Consider the following 24614-nt stretch of genomic DNA (forward strand, 5'->3'; position numbering starts at 1 on the left):
ATAACGCTTTTTCAGTAATAGAAATAATAATAATAATAATACGAAGTTCGCGGGGAATCGATTTTTGGAAATTCTAAACAGTCAGCGAATTGATGGTAACAATCGCGACGATTAGCGCGGCGGTGACCAAGATGCAGACCTCGTTCCTACGCCCATCCGAAAACAACGGCATCGTTCGATCCATCATCCATTCGAAACCTAGTCGGCTACTGTTGTCTTTTAGGAGTTCATCACCCACCATCTTCCTGATCTTGATATTGTACGCGTTTAACCACTGCACCTGATGCGAAAAAAAACCATATTGATTGATGTCCAAATCATTGTCCAGTAAAAAAACGCAAAACAAGCAATAAAGCAGCATAATTGTTGCAAAATAAAAAAAATTGTGTGACTAATTTTTGGTTTTATTTGGTATTTTACAACAGTAACATAGTACGTACTTGTTTTGGACTAAGCATGTAGTAATCTATGAGCTTTGGTTCGAACGGCACTAGAGTAATCGGCATGAACGTCAAATATTTACCCATTGTTTCGTTCTATATAATTCATACAAGTTATACATTTTAGTGATATTGTTTTTTTCTTATTCAAAACAACCCCTCGAATTCATAATTACTAATTAGATAACATTTGTAAGTATATATTATAATTAGGTACCTTTGTAATCACTTCTAATATAGTTTCTAGACGTACGCCAAAATGATTTTCTTTATAATAACCGGGCTCTGTATTTAAAAAAAACATTTATTATTCTTGACTAATAAAAGATAAACAACATATTGTAATAAATATGCACTTCTGCAGTCACGACGCTCTATATAGTATAAAATGAACAAACAAATTGGAGATCGGATATTCGAATGATGGTTATCAATTATCATACAATTATTAATAATATAAATTATAAATTAGTTATTCTACCTATACTTACCGTCAGATATAAAATATCCTTCCTTGAGCACTATGTCACTTGCTTTTTGCCCATAATACATATTAACTGGTGCTTAAATATATAAACAAAAATAATATCAAAATTATTATAATTATGCTGATTATCTTAAACAAATTCAAATTAAATTGTACAATACATATTTTTTTAAGTAGGAAATTTATCAAATAAATGCAGTAGTTCTATTTTTTAGAGGATACATTTCAACTTTTAGCTTAACGTTTCTGTTTGATTATTATTAATTAGTACTTAATTACTATTCTTGCCTTGATTAAATGTATTTTGCCGTTTTCATTTATATCATTCTAATATTGTTAATAGAAACTAGAAAAATTGTTCTAGAAAACCAAAATATACAATAATAGCTCTGTTATATTTATCTGCGGACTGTTGCCAAATGACAGGATTTAAAATTTAACTCACTCTAGTATCAGTGGCGTATTAACTGATGGGAAAGAGAGATAATTTGGATGGCAAATCCTCCGGTTTTTTTCTATAATAAAAGGATTTAGGTATATATATATATACGCCAGACACCTATACATTAAATCGTGTTTAGTATTATGTAACTATTTTAGAAACATTTTCAGTGATTTTTGAGGTTTTCTAATTTTTGTTAATGCTACATTGATTGAGAATTTTAGATTATAATGATTAATGATTATATGATTGATGTGTTGTAGATATATTCTAATTAACTATTATATAGTTTAATCTCAAGGAATATGTTTTGAGTATAAATCAAAAATTTATTTCAGATACAATTAAAAATAATGAACGTAATTATGTACGTCATATTATGGTAATAAAATATTGGAAACCTCAATGTAGCTTTATATATAAAGGGTGTTATGTATGCGATTCAATGCCTTATTCCCTCTCTTAAACAATTCTTAAATAATAAGTTGCTGCATAGTATGTACCATATTTATATTCTACACATGTAATTATATACATATTTATAATGTACACGACAATCGAAAATCGTGCAAACTTTCTACTTTCATAATGACGTTATATTATATAATTGTGCAACATATTCAACAACCGCAGAACGAGAATCGGGCTACAGACATAAATACTGGATTTGACGTCACTTAATTATATCCCTTCAATATAAGGACATAATTATGTATAATAATAGTAGATGGTGAATATTTGAAAACTTTATGTAGGTTCTACATAGATTATTAGTGGAATATAAGAGTTATTTCAGCCAGATTCTGTTGTTGCAGTCTATGAATGAATACGATGAAGGCGGTGATATACGTTAGGGGTATTTACTATTTAGATTTGTCTTCTCTTCCTTCCCTTACAAAAAAAAAACATAGTATAATGAATAATGATCACTTACGTTCGTGGACTTTGAGAAACACTCCGATCCCGTGGCTGGTACCGTGTTTGTAGTCGTAACCGAAATCCCAGAGCGGTGCCCTGGCAATTACGTCAATCTGATTAAGTTTTAAATTGTACGGAAATGTAAACGACGCAAGGTCGATGGACGCCATCAACACTCTCGTGTATGCTTCTATTTGTTCAGCTGACGGTTGTCCAAAATGTACCGTCCTAGTCACATCCGTAGTTCCGTCTGTAGCAGATAAAGTATACATATACAATTGTAATATTATTTGTCCACGTGGTATTTACTTTTAAGTTTTATTTCACATTAAATATTTTTATATATTAATTATTTTTGTTAAGATAATTACACGATCCACGTGAACCGTAGATTTCTAGTGTCTTATAGTGAACTCGACTACTCGAGTCTCGTCTCCATTGACAATGAAGTCCAAGAATTCCTCACCAAGATGAGATTTTAAGCTATCTTCACGAAGTGACGGGAGAGTTCTACGACTTGGGCATAAAAAAGATAGTACACCACATGCAAAAATGCATCGATATCAACAGCGATTATGCAGAAAAATAGGTAATTATCTATGCTTTATCGAGATATATAATATTTAATGGAAATAAATATGTTTTTCCTAGTAAAAAATCGTTGAGAACCTTATATTTTACGGACAACCCTCGTATGATGATTAATATTTCCATTGCATTTTTAGATGACGTTTTATAACAATTAATATACAAGTATACTTATAGCAGCGATAAATTTAATATCGTGATATTTAATTACCATATCCTGATTATTTGGAAATTATTTAGAATGTATATTCAAGTTTAAAAAGCGGAATTAGAGATATAGTTAATTAATAATTTGATATTTTGATATAGCTTTGTCAAGATGATTACATTTATTTTCTATTTCAAAAATATCAATGACTTTTATGAGCTGATTAAATAGGATATCTGGTCATCATGCGGAAAGCTATATTTCCGATTTGGGCGGGTCCTAAACAAGTCTTATATTTTTATACGTTCCGGTAAAGTGTGTATGCCGTATCAAAATTCAAGACAATCGTTAAATCGTCGATTATAATTTTCGGTGCCCTTTGGCCTTTGGTATGAGATTCGGTGACGCCAACTGTAAAAAATCGTTTTACTACCAACATGGCATTTAGAATGTTTGGTTGACCTACATTTTTTTATGAGGAATGATAAATTTACCCTATAAAACGATTTTTATGCTCGTTAAATAAATTACCTACAAATAATACTATAAACTAGTGTGTAGTGTAGTGTCATATATATGATATGATATGACATATTTCTTATTATTAAGCCAGCTTTAAGAAAAATAATACAAATGTAAGTTTCTCATAATATTGTTCTTAGAAATACAAATGTTGCGAATATGTGAGATGTTTGTAATTTAAGCGTGATGTAAAAACAAAACACCACTTTCGATTTTTCTACTTATTTTTAATCGTAGCCTGCAGGTAACGGGTGTTTATTTAGTATTATTGTTCATAGACCTCGTCATTTCGATTTCAAATAAATACATATTATAGGTACGATTTAACCAAGTCCTCGTGTTTAAAGTTGAGACTAATCTTTTCACTTTCTATATTAAGTATGTTTAATAAGTATTAACAACTTATTTATTACATTAACTATGCTACACTCACATTATTATAATTTCACTATATATATACATCATACCTACTTTTATTATATTAATTTTTATATATAATAATGATAAAACACAAACACATGATGTATATAGGTATATTAATTCTATCATATTCAAAATCATCGAAGGGTGTTTATCAAACATGTAATTGTGCTTAACGTCAGACTCACCCCAGTAATGAGCACCGCTGTCAATGACCAATGTGCTAATGTGATCAAGTTTCAAGCTGCTCGAAATTGACGGTGTATAATGAGGTATAGCCCCGTTGGGCCCGTACCCTACAATGGATTTGAAACTCGCACCACGACTGAAGTTTTGCTCGTCTCTGTATTTGTCCACCATGTTAGCCACTGCAAGTTCGGTGAGTTGCTGTCCACTTTTAAACTGAAAAATATACATTTAAGAAAGTATAATTAAATACGTATACATATATACATATTGAATAAGTAATAATATAGCTTCTATAAACAGAACTACAGAAGTATTATTTAGCTAACCTTTCAAAACTATCAAACCGTTTTGGCGATAACTTTTGCCACCAACTTGTCCTCGATACTTATTTTGAATTTCAAAAATTAGGAATATTTAATGTATTGTTTGTATAGATATTACAAATACATTCAAATTTCAGGGGACATACATTTAAAAAAAAAAATGAGGACTTAGCACTCTCCCAACTATAATAGGTAACCACTTATACCGCAGTATAATTATTACAATAAACTAATCAAACCAAAATAAATTTGAAATGTTTATAAGCAACAGGTATTTGTCTAGCAGTTCAAATGTTCAATATAAGTATATATATATACTTATATCGTAAGTATCAAATAGAATAGTTAAATAAATTGTAATTGTGTTATTAATTATTATAAAGTACCTGCTCGTTTAGCTTGGCTAATATATTACACATAGCCGCCGAATCTCTAATGTGTGAGAGTCGCATTCCTTCCTTTTCGACGGAATTCTTTTCTGCCATCATGTACATGATTGGCGAAGGAGCCTGCTTTCTCTTTTCGGTATTGATCTACAACAATCAAATCAGCAAATTGAACCTCATAAAAATAAAATCATTTAATTATATTTTCATCACACCCTGCACAGTTGAAAGTTTAAACACAATATTTATTATTCATAGTACCTATATACAGAGAAATTACATTTATATTTTACACCGCTACAGCCCGTAATAATCAATCTTAAGTCACGGCTGACAAGGACAAAGCTATATATATATATAATATAATATACATTATATAAATTGTAACAGTATATTATAGTAGTTAATGGCGGAAGATTATTTAAAATTATAACGGTATATGCTTTATACATAATATTGTTTATTCATTATATCGAAACCTATACTTTCGAATAAAATTTTTCCATTAAGTAGATTAATTAATTATGTTTAGATGATTTACATTAATTGCAGTGAAAGATTTAAACGAAGTTTTAACGGTATATTAATATTGAGCGTGAAATACATTATTAATTATTATTAATAAGATGAAATAATTATAATACATCAGTATACGTCATCATACAATAATAATATTCTACAACGACCATACTTGGAAAACTCACCAAAATGTAAATGCATCTGCTCGCTCCGTTGTTGAACTCTGTGGCAGACGGTATTAGCACTTTTTGCCAAATTTGCGACAGTGTTCTCAGGTCGATCCATATGGCTTCATAATCGTGGAGCCTATATGTTAGTGTGATATATAGGGACATAGCTGTATTATTCTAAATATCGTTTTATATCTCAATAGTATAATATTATTTCACGTAAATATTATTATTTGTTAGAGCCTTAGAGAGTTAGAGGACAAAAATACTTATAACAGTCATAACATAATAACACATTATATTATTTATAGCTATTTCTTATAAATTATAATCATAATTTGTATACCATTATAAATTAATAAATATATATATGTATGTTATCTCATAACTTTTAACACATTAACAATATAAGTGGTCTAACCTGGCGCAGTGGGCCGAAATACAGTTGTCCGTATGCAGATGTCTCCGAACGTCAGGACTGAGCTTCACGGAATCGGTGTACAGATGTAACTGGTCTTTGCTGATAATTACATACGACTTAAGAAAAGGTCCGTATGGTATGTCGTGGCCGCGAATGTTCAACAGCCATGCGATTTCGTCCAAAGCCGTCACGACCATTGCGTCACACCCCATAGCTTTGATTTTTTCACGGGTAGAATCCAACTTGTCTTGCCAACTCTTGCCTGTTTTATAAATATTTCAAATTTACTAATATACGGTGACGTGATTTTTATGGAAAGGAATCACTTGATTTGAATTTTATTTCCCTAAGCCACGGCAGGTATATAAAATTAATATAAAATTAATATCAAACTAATTACAATAATATAATATTTTTTATTTAAAAGAGAGTACTTATTTATGCTATACGTATAATGTATATTAAGGTGCATATGCACCAAGTTTCAGTATAATTACTATTTATTAAGAAAATATAATTATTGCTCCCTTCAAATTTATTTAACAAAATAGTAAAATTTCTATCGCGTCGTCAAACTTTCATAATACTATATGTTTATATGTATATTCTTTTCCCCAGCTCATGTGTTTATTTTAACTGTTATTACAGGTTGTGTATTTTTCTAATAAATGTTAAAAAATATGTATATTTAGGTTTTAAAAATTCAAAAATTCAAAAGTACGTTTATCTGTATTGCTCAGTAGTATCATATGACTTAAATAACTATAAAAAAAAAAGATAATAATAAATGTATATAACCAGTTTAAACTACGAAAAGTATTATTTAACGACAAAAATATATTATATACCTATTTACGTGGGTAGTGGGTACCTTTATATAGATAAATTCAATATTTAATTTTGATTTAATAGTTAATTGACAGTTTAGAAATTAGAATAAATTACAGAAATAAATAAATGCTGTGAATATGAATATAATTATTTATTATTTAACTATTCAGTATTCGACAATAAAATCAACGTTCAGCAGTGCTGCGTATCACCCCTGCAGTCTACAGGAGATATATAGGTACAAGCAATTGCAGTATTGTTATTAAATAAATTTAATTATACGCAGATAGGTACATTTTTACCCTATACAACAATCATTATCTAATAGAATATATTCATATGGACGATGTACCTACATAATGTGTTTATGTACTATGTGCAATAAATGCATATGATATATTAAAGTGCAACTCTATCGGGCATCGGCTAACGATATATATATACTCAGCTAACAAAATCAGGTACCTGCATATTCCAGCGGCCAGACGTATGCTTCACGTGTTGGATTATCGGGCCGGTTATCCACCCATATCATGTCGATTATGTTGTTATTGATGGGCACCAAGCTGATGGACTCGTTTGCTAACGCGTGATACAAGAATTCCCAGTCGCCGTTCGAAATGAGCTTAAGGTCAGCGCCTACCCTGGAATTAGGCTTGAACTCGTCCAGTAACCATTCATCCAGTCTTTTCTGAAAATATATATATACATATTTTTTTAGTAGTAAACGACAGGTGTGTTAATAACATGCAACCAAACAATAACTGCCACCGCACTGTACAATGAATCTGCAGTTATTGAAAAACAGTTCTTATACATTTGTAATAGTTGCGCCTACCGACTCTCCGTGAACCAACAGCTCCCAGTCACAGGACAGCTCTTCATCCGCCTGTTTGTGGTACATCCATACGGTCCAAAAAATCGCTTTAGTCTGTGTCACTACAGCCACCCCGCCAGTGCCACTAAATCCCGAAAGGTATTTCAGCCTCTTGTCATGGTCTGCCACTTCTTCGTTCTACACACACAAAAGTATTAATTGAATCACGCGTTATAAATTATAGTATTACGATAGATGATGTACACGTTTTATTTAAACGTATTTTTATATACGCTATGGTGGGTTTTTTTGTATAGAAATGAATTATTGTTTTGATTAGTTTCCAAAAACCGTGTGTTGATCGGAATATTTAAAATAAAGTCATTTTACATAAATTATTATTGACATATCATACAATAAATTTTTACTATTGTACCTATGGAAAATGTATCATTGTATTCTCCTATTATTATTTTTTTGGGCGTCATCAATTAAGCCACAATAATTAACCTTTTTTCAAAAAGGTATACGGTAAATAGGCCACCATTAAATTTTGAATTTTTATAAAATAATATTTAATATAAGTTTTATTAGGAGTTCAATCAAAAGTTTATATTAAAATTAGATTAAGAGCGTAGGGATAATAAAAGTTAGGAAATGAACTTTAATTTGAAAAAATTATACTCTTAATGAAATTAAAAAAATATGAAGAAGGGAAAAAAGATAAATTTGAATTTGTAAAATCTGTATCATATTATTTAAAAAAATTATTGTATTTTTATATATTGGAAAAAAATGAATTAATAAACGTCACATATACTTGTATATTTTTGTGTTAATTTGCGACCCAATCTCCGGGTAATAAAAGGTAAACTAATATTTTGTATGAAGTAGGTAGATAAAATTTGGCCCAATACCGACCACCCATTTTTTTTTTAAATTAAGCTAATAAATAGGGGTTTTAAAAAAATGAGTAATTTCGATTTCAAATAATTTGTAGACACATTCTAACAAACAATAACCAGAACAAATAAGTTAGTTTTACTTTTCAATTATTTTTTAATACATTTAATAATACATTTTTTATACGAACTTTAGTTTACCTACAGTGAAATGTTTTTAAATAATGGCAAATATAAATCATTGATTTTATGTTTATGAAAATTGTTCGATTTTTGTAACTTTTATGGTATATGGAAAAATATTAAAATAAATCAAAAAACTTTGAAAAAACTTTTTGAAATTGTAAACAATCTAGTAATTTGATAAGTGTACCTTGTACCTATTTATTTATCTTCAATAAATTAATAATTACTTGATGTTCGTCCGTATCTGGAACTATATACGCATCGATTGGAGGTCCATGGTGTGCATTCCTTTTCTTCATTTCATTTCTTAACCTTAAACACATTTTTTTTTAGCTTTTACTTTATTCCATTTCAATATATTTGTTATAGCTTATTTATTCAATGAAAAACCATAATATTATACACATAGATTTACAGTAATGTAATACTAAAATTTAATGTTTATACTTTATGAAGTAGTCAGAAGTACTTACCTATATATTATTAATTATTATGTATTAAACTAAATGTATAGGTTATATCTACATTAATATTATATAATATAAACAAATACACAATACTCTCGTTTCTTATACGTAGATATATACATTTTTAAATGTCTAAATTAATAATAATATGGTTATACTTAAAACATAAAAAATCAACTCTCTCTTAATAAATTGTATTTAATATTTGTATTTTACTCGTGGAGGATAGCAGATGTGTTGACTCGATTAATGGGCTGCGGTACGTTTTCCATCGGTGGACATAATTTTCGACCCAATGATTTTTCATTTGAATCTCCATTTTGGCTGTATGCCGTTGTCCAAATATCTAAAACGCAAAGTGAGTTATAAGGCATAGGTAATATTATTCACATTATTTCATTGTACCATTTCGACATAAATAATATGCTTTCATTACTTAATTTACCACATATTTTATTATTATCATAAAGGTTCGGATTTTATAGCATTATACTAATATTATTATTTTATATAGATAATAGATAAAAATAGCAGAGTTGGCTATAAATTTGTTTTATAAATCAGGGACTCCAAATACAAAATTTTATTTTGCTATTTTTGCATATTTGAAGCATTTTAGATTTTTAGTATTTTTTGCTAATAATATACATAATTTAATGCTTTATTTTGTATTTATCATAAATCTCGTTTATATTGAATGAAAAATAGTATTCATTTATGTGAATCCATAAGAAAAATTTCCATATTTTGAATAGTTGCATACAAACGATGTCATCATTCGAGGTAAAACGGGTATATCAGTACTATACATTTGTTGAAACTGTAACAGAAGATATATAGTCTAAGTTTTTTTTATAAATGTATATAATTTCATAAAATTATTTAATAACTATAATAAAATTTTGTTTAAAATTTTTTGCTATTTTTTATGTTTTTGGAGCATATTTTAAGGTTTTTTTGGTAATATTATAGCTGATATTTTAGTATTTTTGGTACTATAAAATCCGAACCCTGATTATCATAATCAACTTAACTTCTATGACATACTAAAATATACACAAAAAAAAATTGAAACGTGAATTTTTATTTTAGTATAATAAATGATGAGAAATTGAGACAAAAATAAGACAAAAAAGCGGGGGTTACACCCTCATCATTATACGGTGATCGAGCCTCTGACTAATGCATTATCCATGGATAATGAACTTATATTGGTATTTTTGGTTCCAGCTATTCTGTAAATGACGAATGATGAATAATTTCTAAATATAATTTTTATATTCGTGGGATATACAAAGATATAGGTACAAATTTACAAAAAAAAACTGTTTTAATTGTTTTCTGAAAAAAATTCAAAAATTTAAGAAAATGCGAAAGGGTGTCGCGTTCGACTCAAATTCATCTCGAGATCGACTGGTTGACCACCCCTGCTATATAGGCTATATACTATAATATGATTGCACGAAGTATCACAATGATCTATCTGACAAACATAATTTTAATGTAAAATTATCATAAATATCATATCTTCATGATATACCTTATATAAGCACATAGATAAATTGGTAATATAATATAATATAAATACACGGGGTATATGCAATATAATATACTATTAATAAACTTAAATATATATATTTATGGAGAGAGATATAGATAATAATAATTAATAGATACACTATAAACACATTAAACATATTACATATATTATATTACCAAACGTATAAAATAAAAACAACAAATTTATCAGAATCACCCTTCTGGAAAAATCAGCTTTGGGAAAGAGAAACATCCCAACGACCCAACGGGTGAAATTACTTTTTCAAACAATATTAAATATCTCTATGTTGTAATTAAATTGAAGAAGACCTCGATTTATTGTATACAGGTATAGTACAGTAATACACGTATAGTGTTTATTCTCTCGAGAATGTATACTAGCAGCAAGTGCAATCAAACATCATTGCGTAAATCTTATTGCGCTCCCTAAAACTCGATGTGACAGCATAATATGTAGGTATCTATACCTAATAATAAGGTTGATACCTAATAAATGTATCAAGTATTAACTATAATATAAAATAAATACCTATATATTGCTTGATGCATCTTAGTATTTTACAAATTACAATGTACCTATCCGTATAGTGTACAATGTATACATATATTTTTTAAATAGGCCATGTATCCATGTGTATTCCTAATATAATTTAGCCAGGTGGTAATCATTTATTTTGACCCAATTTCGGATGACATTTAAATTCCTCGAGGGACGTACATATATTGTTTCACTAAAGGTTGTTTTCGGCGAGGGCTGTATAAAAATTGCTGACATTTCAAAATCGTCAGATATAATCGCGGCGTTCACGAGGCAAGCTATATGACTATAAGACTTAGTTGTGCTCTTGTTGTATTATGTCCAATGGAAAAGCATCAACACATTAATAATTATACCAGAAATTAAACGAAAAATGTAATTATTTTTGTAAACTTTCATGGTATACGCAAGTTAACATAAAAAATTAACAGTTAAGTTTAAGTTCCTTACACAAATTCCTAATTTTAAGTTCCAAGTTTTCAAAATACTAGCTATTCTATTTCAAAATTACGTTAAACGCTTGAAAAAACACCAATCGAAAATAATACATATAAATAAAGGCAACACTATTTTTTTTTTTTTTTATTATTGAACTTAAGCCCGGCAACTAAGGCCATCAGCATTATTAACACTATTATTAACCGTACTCGTGGTATTTTTTATGCATCTAATATGTTGCAAGAGTTCTTGAAGCTAAACTCTAATATTTCTTAACCCACATTGTATAGTACTTATCTTTAAATCTTTAATAATAATTTTATATATAGTAGGCAGGTAGTTAAAAAAAGAATAATGAATTGATATTGATATATACATACAAGCAATGTTAATAAAGCTTTGCAACTCAAATTAAATCCTTTACATGGGTACGCTATGAATATACTACACCCCGCCTAGCTATATATAATATATTAATATATACCATCATAGACATAGCCCCAATAAATTCTACATTTATCACGCACTAAACAAATATATTTATATACATATGTTACGGGTAATGTTAAAATTTGTATAATATCGACATTATTCGGATAATGCTAAAAGTTGTATATTAAATAGACTATATAGAGCTATATATTTAAAACTGTTATTTCATTTATATTTTTTAATTATTATATTATTCTTTTATATTTCATACTATTAGAATGTTATTATATTACACTTATTTTTATTTTGTTGTTTTTATTCAGATAATAGGTACTTATGTAATCATGTGAAATGTCTTTCTATAAAGGCTGCTTTTATTATGTTTTTAAGTCGATTGTCTGGTATAGCTAACAATATATTATCATTTATGGATAACCAGATAGTCTCTTCTTCATTTTCTATTTGTAAATCTAAATTATAAGTTAATGCTACATTATGAAGTATAGCACATGAAGTTATAATCAAAGTAGAAGTTTGAAGTTTTGTACGGAGCTTTCTGCATAAGCAACGAAATCGACTTTTGAGTACTTACTCCATTCACTCTTTCTATAACATTCCTGGTTTTTATATGTGATTTTATTATATTTATTTTCTGCTGCAGTTGTGGGATTGGGTTTTGCTGTGTATAGAAATTTGTTCTGAGGGTAACACGACTATTATTATATTATTGTAGACTACTATTATTATTATATATTTTATGTTAATTATTTACAATGATTTTATCTCATGCATGTTACATTTTTATGGTTGTTAAGACATTATCCAAAAGTTCTTGGCTAAAATCATATAATCCGGTTAATTTTAACAGTATCCAACATTTAATAATATTCATGGCGGGTAATGATAACATTTGGCTAATGTCGACTTTATCCGGATAATGTAGACATTATCCAAATGTTAACATTACCCGTAATATATATATATAATGTAGGTATATGTAATAGGTAATACATTGGTGAGAAGTATGAAAATGACCCTTCCTTGTTTAATTAAGAAATATAGTTTTTTCGTCACCATTTATAATATTTTAAATAGGTTATATAAGAAACTTTGAATTAATGTCAAATTTAATAGTTTTATGAATACGATTAATCATTTTTCATGGCTATGTATAGGTACTTATATTATTTAATTTGATCAAATATGTTTATTGTGTTTTCGGAAGACTTGGAATATTATTTAAATATTAATACTAAGTATCATATTAGTTAGGTACTATAAATTACATGCTCTATTCAATAAATTTTAAAAATATTTAAGTAGATACTCGTCAAGTTATTTTTATGAGCAATAACAATTTTAAAACCTCCTATAAAATAATATGGGAGCCGAGAGGTTAGGTTAAGTTAACATTATATGTTTATATAATATAAATGTATAGTAAACTAAACCTCTGCTAGTCTGCTACGAATCATCATTCAAATGTGACAATTTATCAATTCTTTTTAATATATATTTGTTGCAATGTTGCATACAGCACGCCACTCTTACCTATCAGATTAATTATAATTTTATAAATAATACACCGTGCAATTAGGTGGTGTATTAAAACATAAAAAATATTAATTATTTTTTAACTAGTAGGGGTTTACTAGTCTATAATAACTATATTGAATATTGATATAGTTAATTGATATATTATTTAAAAAACAACTGGTATTTATATATAAATAAATATAGGTAATTTGCCTACACAGAAGTATGTTGACTTTAGTTTTGTTGATATAAACATATAATTAATGGAAAAAAATAGTAAGTATGTTGGTATGTATAAAACATGAGGAGCAGCAAAACTTAGATTTGCCAAGTGTGTTTAAACGCCTTGGTCGCGGGCTAGCTGATATAGAGTATGATATCACTACTATGAAATAAAAAATATAAATTAGTCTAAATGAAAAATTAATAAATATATTGATGGAGCTCAGTTTATGACATTATAGTTATAGCAAGACCTAATATACTCGCGAGTAGTAATACTTGTTCGAACTGCCCATCGTTCACGTGATCCTTTTAAATATCACTTAAAATAATAAATATAGTATACATATAATTCGGCTTATTACATTCGTTTTTCTCGTATTTTGATTTAGCAGTCCGAAATATGCAAAGTAATAATGTATACATTTATATTGAACACAATAATATAGGTATTGTCTAACGCCTAACATGGACGAATAAATGAGACAAAATATCAATGGCTGTACCAGCTCTCTGCAGAACATTAATGAGTATCTAGTCTGTATTTTTCTTCTTCTCGACTCGCAGCCTTGAATAATAAAGGTTTTTTACTTGTAACTTTATTGCGAATATTATTACATCTATTAAATATATATACATAAGCAAGCAGTGTACTTAAACGCAAACGGAACGAACCATTCAATACCATTCAATGGTGGCCATTATATTAATGCGTACGCTTTATATTTACTATCATTATATATATATATATATATATATATTGAGTGTATGCATTATAATAGGTGTATATAAAACAACACCAACTGAGTGCGGACAACGCCCAAACGGCGGAAACAACCAGAGGAAGTTTGTCCGTGGCCCCATCAAAGTTTTTATTGATAGAAGTTTTAAACATCAATTTAAAAAAAAAATGAAAAGAATAAGTATTAAATATTATACGCCTATATAGGTACATTTCATATATATATAAACATATACAGATATAGGTATATACTATACTATATATTTTAATGTTTAACAAATTTAAAATGCGTTCGACAATATGTTTGATTAAAAACGGAAAAATATTAAGTGCGTCTTGACTTTTTAAGTTTAATATAGTAACTTTTTCTTGTTACAATTATTAAGTACCCAGGTATAGATCTACACTATATACATAGATTCCTCTCCCGTTACCAGTCACAAATAATAAATAAGTACCTATTAATTATAAGTTATAACTTATAAGATTAACGAATGAAGCATATATTATTATAAATACCTAGGTCGTAGCTGCAGGTAATACGCGCTGAAATATACATGAAAATGATTGTTTACTTTAAAAATGTATAAAAGGAGAAAACATTTAAAATATAATCAAAATTAACTGTATTGTATTTAACAACTGATTTTGACAACAATTCAAATAAAAACGAATGTCAGTTATCATCACTATTCACTAATAATTACTATTATCTAATTCGTATATAGCGTCTTGTACTCTTATTGATAGAAAGTTTCAGGATATCAGATTTTATGCATTTTTAGTACAACAATTTGTCACAAAGTTAAAACACTATTCTCAGTAGTGTTAAATGTTATATTGGGTTAATAAACATTTATACTACATTATTTTGGCGTTATTGTAATTTGTAAGTTAATTCAAAATCTGCGTAATTTGATAAGACCTGATTAAATTCAGGCCATTCATCTTCCAATTGAAAAAAATTATCAAAATTCAACCATTCTATGAAACGTTATTGAGTAATTATCTTTCCTTTAAATGCAATAGAATTGTTGAGCTTATTTGATTTTATATTTCCGTACCGCCTATTTTATGATCACCGCGCTAAGTAACTGAAGATTGTCCGAATTTTTGTTTTTAATAAATAGTTGGTTTCCGAACTATATACATTATTATTGTTTGTGAATACTGGATGGCAAAAAAGTAAAAAAAACCCATTCAGATGTGTTTTATTTAAATAAAGTGTTTTATAACTAGCGTTGGGATGTTTATACATTAAAAAATGTATGAATATGTATACATTTATACACTAAAAAACAATTAAATATGTATGAAAAATTTGAAAAATTAGCATTAAAAAATAAATAAATGTGAAAAAAAAAATGCAATAATTAATATATAAAGACAAATGTAATTACAGTGAAACTTCCATCAAATGAACTTCTATTTTACGAAATTTTCCGTTTAACGAAATATTTTTAAGAACTATGATCTTCATTGTTAATGAATACGTAATTTTATTTAACGAATTTCCTCCATATTACGATTTTTTTTTTGTTGCTTATTCGACTTTGTTGTATGGAAGTTTCACTGTATTAATAGAATATAAACGAATTGGATCGGTACCTACTATTTTTATGTACTCGTTATATTAATTATTGTCTATTACATTTTTTAATTTTCTTATTTATTATATAAAATAAAAAACAAATACATTTTAAAAAGAGTTGCATTGAATAATTATTGTTTTTTTTTTTAATATTTCATTGTAAATCTTGGTCTATTTAATATTTGATGCAAATACGTTTTTGAATCTATTGGAAGAAAAATCTTTAACACGAAACTCGCTATATAGGTAGGTAGGTACTCTATATCGGTCGTAAACTAGACGGCAACTAACTACAAATTATTAAATGTGCTGTGAAATATATTTGATAAAATTGTAATTTGTAATGGCTCGCAGTTTTAAGAAAAGTTTTGATTGTGACAATTGACGAGAATTATCAAAAATATTCAAGTTAACAAGAAATAAATGATCATTTGTAAAAAACAGATAATCAAACATATAAGATTCAGTTAATAAAATATAAAATTACGGTAATTTTCAGTATTTTGCATTGAAACCCGTTAAATATGCACTTAAAAACAGAAAAAAAACACAAATAATGCATTTATAAATAAAAAATGGTAAAATATGCAATTATATGCAAAATAAAATTTTGACATTTTAAATATAAATATCATGAAACACATTTCTATACAAGAATGGAAGCTATTGGAGAACCTAAAAAAAAAAAAACAAAATCATAAACATTCTAACCCTACTCATAACTAATTTTCTTTTAGATATTAAGTATTTATTATTTTTAGATTGCCATGGTAATTGGTAATTATAAAATACTTGAAAATATTAAAAAAAAACTTTTTAATGATGTATGAATGTAACTAAGTTAAAAACTTTAAAATATGTCATTTTTAAGCTCATTGGGATTATACCTATTATTTAATAATTGAATATCAAGTGTTAACACAATTTACAAAAAAAAATAATAAATTAATAAAATGTTAGAAATTTGGAAGATAATATATTAATATTAGATTACATCCGGTCGTGGGCCGAATGTCTAATGAGGTTATGTACAGTTCCCCCCTTTTTGACACACACACATATCCTTATTATCATATATATTACAAAATTTAACGTAGATATCGAAATGTGATTCAAATATGCAAAGTATATCTATTAATTTTTCTAACAACCCTACAACCCACTAGCAAGTAAAAATATGAAAATATATTAGAACCTCCGGGTCATAGTCTTTATAATACAGCCCTATAGGATATAGAGGCCTACACTTATTTGTGGTGTCATAAATCGCCATGACAAATTACGTAAAATCACGATTAAACGACAGGGGGTATACGATTTGATTATGTTTGAGCAACATTCCTATAAAGGTAGTTAATAATAAATTATATAATCTCAAATCATTTCTTAAATAAAAACCCCTGTGGTGAAAGCTCTACAATGAATAATACCTTATCTATTGAATAGAATTTCATATAAGTAATATATTTCAATAGTAATTATATTGGTTTTGTTATAGATAGTAATAGGTAGCAAGTATAATAAGGTACCTAGCTCCTTGCCTAGATTACCGTTATTTACATATTTTGTTCATTTTTAAAGCATTTAAAATGCGCGAAAATAAATTTAGTATTGATAGAAGTGTTTAAGGTATGTAAATAATAAATTCTTGACTGATTTGTTTTTATAATTGTTGATCACTAACAAAACTACATAAAAATCATTAAAGAAGTTAGAATATTATAGGACATTCTGAAGTGTGTAATATAGTTATAGTAGTTGTAGTTATGTAGTTATAGGTACCTACTTATTATAGTATAGATATAAAAATATTAAATACATATAGTTTATTAATGGTATAAAAATCATTACGTATTAATTAAAATATAATATTATAAATATTAATAATATATTATGATATAAATATATTAATAATAATATTTATAATATTCGTAATCGTTAGTAATCACAAAACTATAAAAAACCTTCGATATTTTTTTTTAGTATTTGATAAATTATTAAAACCAATTTGTATTTTAATTAAAAATATACGTATAAAAATAAAACCCATAATAGCCCGCATGGATAATCTAGCCAGATAAAGCTTAAAATAATAAAATTGTCTAAATTATCAGAAATGTGAATAAAATATTATTACATAAGTTAAAACACGCAAAAATTATTGACTAAAATTAAAAATACCGTTTTTCTTTTACTACTACAAAAATAATTTTTATAGTAACTACCTACTTGATTTTTTCTTAATTCTTACAAATTGTAAACTTAATTATAATTAATTAATACATTGCAGATTATTTCAGTCTGTTTAAATACATACTTATTCAAATTTCAATAACAAAAACAAATTAAATAATTAAACTTTATTTTTTTTATAAGATGGGTTATAATGGAATGTCTTAATTCTGACATTAAGTTGAGATAAATTTGGAGATTATAGATATTGAAAAGAAGGGAAAAAGAATTTAACACTATATTGTAGGTATATAAAATGTGAAAAAGTGTAATTAATTTTAAATAATTAAAAATATATATATATTATTAATACAATATACTAAATAGTTAGATACTTAAAAATGTTTTTACTTTTAAAATATCAAACTGTATTTTATTAAATCTTTGATAAATCTAACCATCATTAGGTATCAAATTATGTTCTATATGTTGTCGTATGTGTTGTGTAGATGTACTTATAAATTGTATTATCATAATATGTATAACTTGAATAGTTGAATATAAATACTATTTATAATTAATGGTAGCAGATATTACTATTTGTATCAAAATATTTTTTTTTAATGCGAACATTTAAGTATATTTTCTTAATTCGTTTTTAACGTACCTATTTAACACTGGTTAATGGTGTCATATATATCGTGAATTAGGTATTGTTGGTTAAAGCTATTAAAGGTGAACGAAAGCCGCAAATTTTCTTTTTGGTCATAAATGAAAAGCATCTTAAACATTTTAAATTATTGATAATAAAAACAAATTGACTATTACTAATTATAGGTAAAAATTAAGTAAATATTTATGTAAAAGCTTCTATATATAAAAACCTACGTAATATGAACTTCAGAAAAGTACTTTACAGAAAAATAAATAAATGTTAGAAATGTCTCATTTATATTTTTATGATGAATTTGTTACTTTAATATAGGCAATTAAGCTTAATTTTTTACATAGATACATATAATAAATCGGCGAACTCGTCTATAATATTGCAGTATATACTTTTGAAAATAAAATTATTAAATTAATTCCAATAAAGTAGTTTGCCAAGAATAGCAATGTATATCATTTTCGTTTCATGTTTAATTAGTATATACATACTACATACATAAGAAATAAAAAAACCCTATTTTAAATCATTAATTTTTTCATATTAACGGAAATTTAATGAATATATTAATAAATAATTTAAATACTTACACATTAGTAGAACACATATTCTTTTCATTTTTGTAGAGAAATGACTTAAAAATTTTGAAGAGGATACCTAAAACATTTTTCACCCCTAAATATTCAGCACATTAATAACAGACAAGAGTTTCGAAATAAATGACCGCCTTTGAACATCAAATGTATAAGGTCTCCTTTAACTGGACATAAATGCATTGGTATCAGTGTTGCCATTTATGAAGGTATTAAGTACCAACATAGAAAATAAAATCATGTAATACTGTTTACATTATAAATTCTTTTTGTTAAGTAAATTTTTTATTTTTATTTTTAATAATTACAATTTTAACAAAAATGACTACACATATCTCATTTATGTACAAAATATATTTTTGTATTATTGATTAACGTAGTTTGAAGAAGTCATACTTTAAGTTATTATCTGAATAACTTGTGACAACAATTACCAAATATATTATTATTCAAGCAAAATTGTTTTAATATAATATTACTTGATTCTTAGGAGTGTAATATTAAAAAGAAAATATAACATTATGTAAAAACACTAGTCGAATTAATCCAATTTATTAATGTCGTTCAAATAATATTTCATCGTCTTCGGAAATATGCCAGTAGTTGAATGCAATCAGTCACAAGTTCTTTAAAGGATAGAGAATGTCTCTTTTGTTTTCTAAAATGTATGTGCAAATAAGAATCATGAACAAAACAATTGAAAAAAATCAAATCATGTTTCCTGTAACAGTTCTTAGAATTGGAATCTAGTCATAGGGACACTTTGATCCCTAAAATCATACTGTTCAATTCCCTGTTCAGTTTCTTGTACAGATGGTGCAACACGTGGATCATCTTCTTCAGAACCAAAATAACGTTCAATAATTCCAAAAGCTTTCTGATAAATTTCAATATTTTCGTGTGATTGCAAAAATTCAATTTTGTCTAGACCATAGCATTCTTCTAGCAGAACAGCATACTGATTAACAGCACCAGTTTGTCTAGCTAATTGTTCACCTAACTTAAGAATATTTTCTAGACCATTCAAAGCCACCTGGATAATTTTAACATCTGTGACTGTCAGGAGATCACACAATGGAGGGATACATTTCTAAAAACATAAGTATGAAAAATAAATAACAAAATATTAAAATATTTATAAATATCAATACATACTTGCTCGACTAAATGTTGAATTTGTTCTTGGGTTCCTCCAGACGTAGCATTTGTTATTGCCCATGCAGCTTCTTTTCTTGTCTTAAACTCAGCTGTTGCCATAATATTGATGAGTGAAGGAAATATATTTTCATTCATAACAGCCTATAAATATAAAATGTATTCTACCAGTGTTTTAGTTTTAACTTTTTAATATTAAATGTCTCACTTGTATTTGGTTTTTATTTCCAGCAGTAATATTAGAAATTGTCCAACAGGCCTCTTTACGAATAGTTTCTTTTGGTGATCCTAACAAGGTAAGTAAGCAAGGTAAGACCGAACAATTTAGAACAACTTGTGTTTGAAGATCATCGCCAGTTACTATATTACCAACAGCTCGCAAAGAAGCAGAGATAACATTATTTTGTGTGTGCCTTTAAATAACAAAGTAATGATATGGAATTTATTTATAATTTAATTCTTGTTTATTAATTTATAACTCACATAAGTAATTCAACTAAAGTTGGACAAACTTTAGCATCAATAACTGCTTGAATTTTTTCATTTGGACCATCTGATAAATATGACAAAGCCCAACAAGTATCTGCCAGTACATCTGGATCATTATGACTCAACAAGTCAGATAAAACTGGCAGAGCTGGTGACACCATAGTGAAATCAGGTGGGGGTACTTTTCCACGACATAAATTAGATACAGCCCATACAGAATTACGAGTCATTGAAAGACGTGAACAACTATTTAATAGCCTAATAAAATAAAAAAATATATATAAATATTATAAATAGAGGACATCTATACATGCACGAGTTGTCATGACATACAAAAGTACATTTTACAATACAAAATTTCAATATTTACACATCAAAATACTATAAAATATATTCTGCTAGAAAATATGAAATTAAAAACTTATGTTAAAAACTAAAAAAAAATTAAAAATTATAATAATAAAAAATATAATTGTTTTAAAAAAGTTTTTTTATTTAAACTGATAACAGATTTTTAAATAATATATGTTGTTGGAAAAAAATCCCCAAACGATTATTTTAAAATTGTAAATATTTTATGGAGTTATAAATCACTTAAAAGTCAAAATGTCAATTAATTTCTAAGAGATGTCATAGATAATACTTTACTATAAATTTAATGAAAAAAATCGATTTTATTCACCATACAATACAATATAGGTATTATACTTATTAAATCTAACATAAAATTGATTTTACTGATCAAAAATGAATTGTTTAATATTTCCAAGACCTCAACAGCACATAAGAATGTGATATATCCTGAAATAATGAAGACATCATAATTCAACTTTTTAATAAGATTCACAGGGATGTTTCCAAAAATATTTTTTTATTCAATTATTTTCAAAAACATTGAAGATAGCCATTTTTTAGAGTTAATTTTTCTTTTAATATTAACGTTTCAATATTTTAATTTCACGAATCTCCTGATTTTTAATATTTTTTTTTAGTTTCGAGAAGCCGGCTGTATGAGCACGCGGGCCACATGCGATACCACTATCGTAAATAATTAGCAATTTTTTTCAAAACTAGAAAAAATATTAAAAATTAGGAGATTCATGAAATTAAAATATTGAAATGTCAATATTAAAACAAAAATTAACTCTAAAAAATGGCTATCTTCAATGTTTTTGAAAATAATTGGATAAAAAATATTTTTGGAAACATCCCTGTGAATCTTATTAAAAAGTTGAATTATGATATCTTCATTATTTCAAGAGATATCGCAATGAATAAATCCTCACGGGAGACACTGTATAATAAAAGTTGATAATTACTAAATATTTGCATAGGTAAAATTAAATTAGGTGAATACATTTATAATATTTTACAGTTGATAAATTTATATAAAAATTATTACTTTAATAATGGCTTCATTATGCCCATGTTCAAAACATAATCACGACACATAGGAGAATCACCAGCAATATTTCCTAGAGCCCAAACTGCTTGTTCTTGTACATCTTCATGTGGTGATTCAAGCAAATATATGAATACCGGTACAGCATCAGCCTCCATTACCTTTCGTGTCTGTTCTGATGTTCCAGAAGCAATATTTGTCAAGGCCCATGCTGCTTCAAACTAAGAAAAATGAAACATATAAGAATTAAGAATTGCCTAATCAATATCATTATTAAATAAAAATATTGAATTATATACCTGTAGATGACTATTTGTTGTGTTTTTCAAAAATTCAACAAATCGTGGAATAACACCTGTACTAATAACAGCATCAATAGGAGGATTAGGTTCAGATGACAATAATTTCCTAAACTTTTGTGTTGCTTTTAATTGATCTTCTTCATTAATGCTATACAAATGTTTAAGCAGTTCTTCATTTATGTTAGACCAATCAGTCACAGCACTAGGTAAAACCACCTATAAACATAAGCATTTGAAAATGTTAACAAAACATATAACATATATTTTATATAAATATTAATTAAAAATACAAAACAAAATTACAGAAAATGATTATTCCACCTCATTAGTACCTAATAAAATATATTAATAATAGCTATAAATATTTGTAATCTCAGGAATTATAATTAGGTACTAGGTATTGATAATTATTATCAATAATTTTAGACATTGTATAGAAGTGAAAGGTATGTTTAAAAATAATATTGAATCAAATATCAAAGTTGAGCAGATAAAAAACATTATTAAGGTTTCATTAATTTTACATTAATCGAGAGAAGTAGGTTCGAAATTTATGAACTCTTTTATGTAAACCGTGTTAAAAAAAACATTTGAATAATTATATACTGTATAAACAAAAAGTAATAAATAATATAGAATATATTTTAATAATTAAACTTGATATAGTTAACATTACTTCACAGCTTTTAAAATGACAGATACGTTCAATTATTGAGTTAGATTATAGAATTAACTGGTATTAATATTGGAAAGTCTTAATTATACAACGTATAACACTTACATCAGAGTCATCATTTTGAATAGTCTCGTTGATGTTGCGCCTTTTGAATAACTGAATGTCTCGTTTTTGCTTGCGCAACTGTATGCCTTCTTCTTCACGCCTGCGACGCAACTCTTTTGAGTCAACGCCTTCGTTTTTGTACCGCATTCTGTGCGTGTTGGACATGATTGATGTCTATCGGTTACGGCACCTGTGCAAAGAATAGACAAACGATTGAATTGATGTACAAGATAAAAGTTTCCGTGATACCACAAAATAAAAATATACAGTTGGAACACACGACATTTAAGGTTAAGTACGGAATATTATTAACATGCGTACTATGTAGCTGATGGACGTTGAGTGGCGGATAACATACTTACGACTTAACTGTACTACGTATAGACGACAGACGGCTTTGGTAGTGGAGACGATATTGTGAACGAGCACACAAAAAAAAAACAGATTATATTCGACTGGTTTTCAGCGAGATCGGCGCGGAGAACGTGCAAGAATATCGCACTAGAGCGTAATCATAATATCACATCCGACTATCCGAGTAAATAAATAAAAAACAAAAACGGGCGATGCGGATGGTAAACGGTAGGTGGTCGGTGGGAGCGGGACCGAAAGTGCGCGCCAAGACCTTGGAAGAACGGTTAAACAGCTGTTACCGCGGAGTAACAACAAAGGAATTTGATTTTTACATCGTCTTTGAAACCGGGTCGATCAGTCGCGGTAGCGATGATTGGGCGGCGGCGCGGCGCCAATCGAGCCTTTAACGGATTTACGGAGTACGAAATACGAATCAAACAAGTAACAGTTTTTACTTGTAAATG

The 24614-nt window shown here is 27.4% G+C and overlaps 2 protein-coding genes across 3 annotated transcripts; both read right to left on the reverse strand.

Annotated features, from left to right (window-relative positions):
• Positions 1-62: 62 nt before the first annotated feature.
• LOC132920444 (xaa-Pro aminopeptidase ApepP-like) lies at positions 63-19969 on the reverse strand. The gene is made up of 14 exons (XM_060982846.1): positions 19665-19969; positions 9393-9522; positions 8937-9021; positions 7643-7819; positions 7270-7495; positions 5974-6235; positions 5568-5688; positions 4864-5010; positions 4154-4367; positions 2304-2537; positions 932-1003; positions 658-725; positions 441-536; positions 63-280 (listed from the first exon to the last, which is right to left on the reverse strand). The coding sequence occupies exons 1-14, from the start codon at positions 19690-19692 to the stop codon at positions 74-76; spliced, it is 2067 nt and encodes a 688-aa protein (XP_060838829.1). The 5' UTR covers positions 19693-19969; the 3' UTR covers positions 63-73.
• Positions 19970-20186: 217 nt separating this feature from the next.
• Positions 20187-24361, reverse strand: LOC132920446 (importin subunit alpha-7). Of its 2 annotated transcripts, none has more exons than XM_060982848.1 (8): positions 24155-24361; positions 23797-23986; positions 23013-23231; positions 22714-22934; positions 21306-21569; positions 21031-21235; positions 20823-20966; positions 20187-20757 (listed from the first exon to the last, which is right to left on the reverse strand). In XM_060982848.1, the coding sequence occupies exons 2-8, from the start codon at positions 23959-23961 to the stop codon at positions 20401-20403; spliced, it is 1575 nt and encodes a 524-aa protein (XP_060838831.1). In that variant the 5' UTR covers positions 23962-23986; positions 24155-24361; the 3' UTR covers positions 20187-20400. The 2 variants fall into 2 exon arrangements, with proteins under 2 accessions (XP_060838831.1, XP_060838830.1); XM_060982847.1 differs by having other exon boundaries at positions 24159-24360.
• Between the last annotated feature and the right edge of the window lie 253 nt (positions 24362-24614).

This window comes from Rhopalosiphum padi, chromosome 2, assembly GCF_020882245.1.
Source record: "Rhopalosiphum padi isolate XX-2018 chromosome 2, ASM2088224v1, whole genome shotgun sequence".
Classification (NCBI taxonomy): domain Eukaryota; kingdom Metazoa; phylum Arthropoda; class Insecta; order Hemiptera; family Aphididae; genus Rhopalosiphum; species Rhopalosiphum padi.

What these genes read in the sequence shown, in the direction of transcription:
- LOC132920444 (XM_060982846.1), bottom strand. Translation starts at nt 19,692, where the DNA reads ATGAAAAGAATATGTGTTCTACTAATGT. An exon ending in GCAGATGCATTTACATTTTG is followed by an intron (nt 5,011 to 5,567) that starts GTGAGTTTTCCA and finishes TGATTGTTGTAG; the next exon opens with ATCAATACCGAAAAGAGAAA. An exon ending in TAGCCAAGCTAAACGAGCAG is followed by an intron (nt 4,368 to 4,863) that starts GTACTTTATAAT and finishes TATATTTTTCAG; the next exon opens with TTTAAAAGTGGACAGCAACT.
- LOC132920446 (XM_060982848.1), bottom strand. Translation starts at nt 23,961, where the DNA reads ATGTCCAACACGCACAGAATGCGGTACAAAAACGAAGGCGTTGACTCA. An exon ending in CAACAAATAGTCATCTACAG is followed by an intron (nt 22,935 to 23,012) that starts GTATATAATTCA and finishes CATTTTTCTTAG; the next exon opens with TTTGAAGCAGCATGGGCCTT. An exon ending in TTCAACATTTAGTCGAGCAA is followed by an intron (nt 20,758 to 20,822) that starts GTATGTATTGAT and finishes TTATGTTTTTAG; the next exon opens with AAATGTATCCCTCCATTGTG.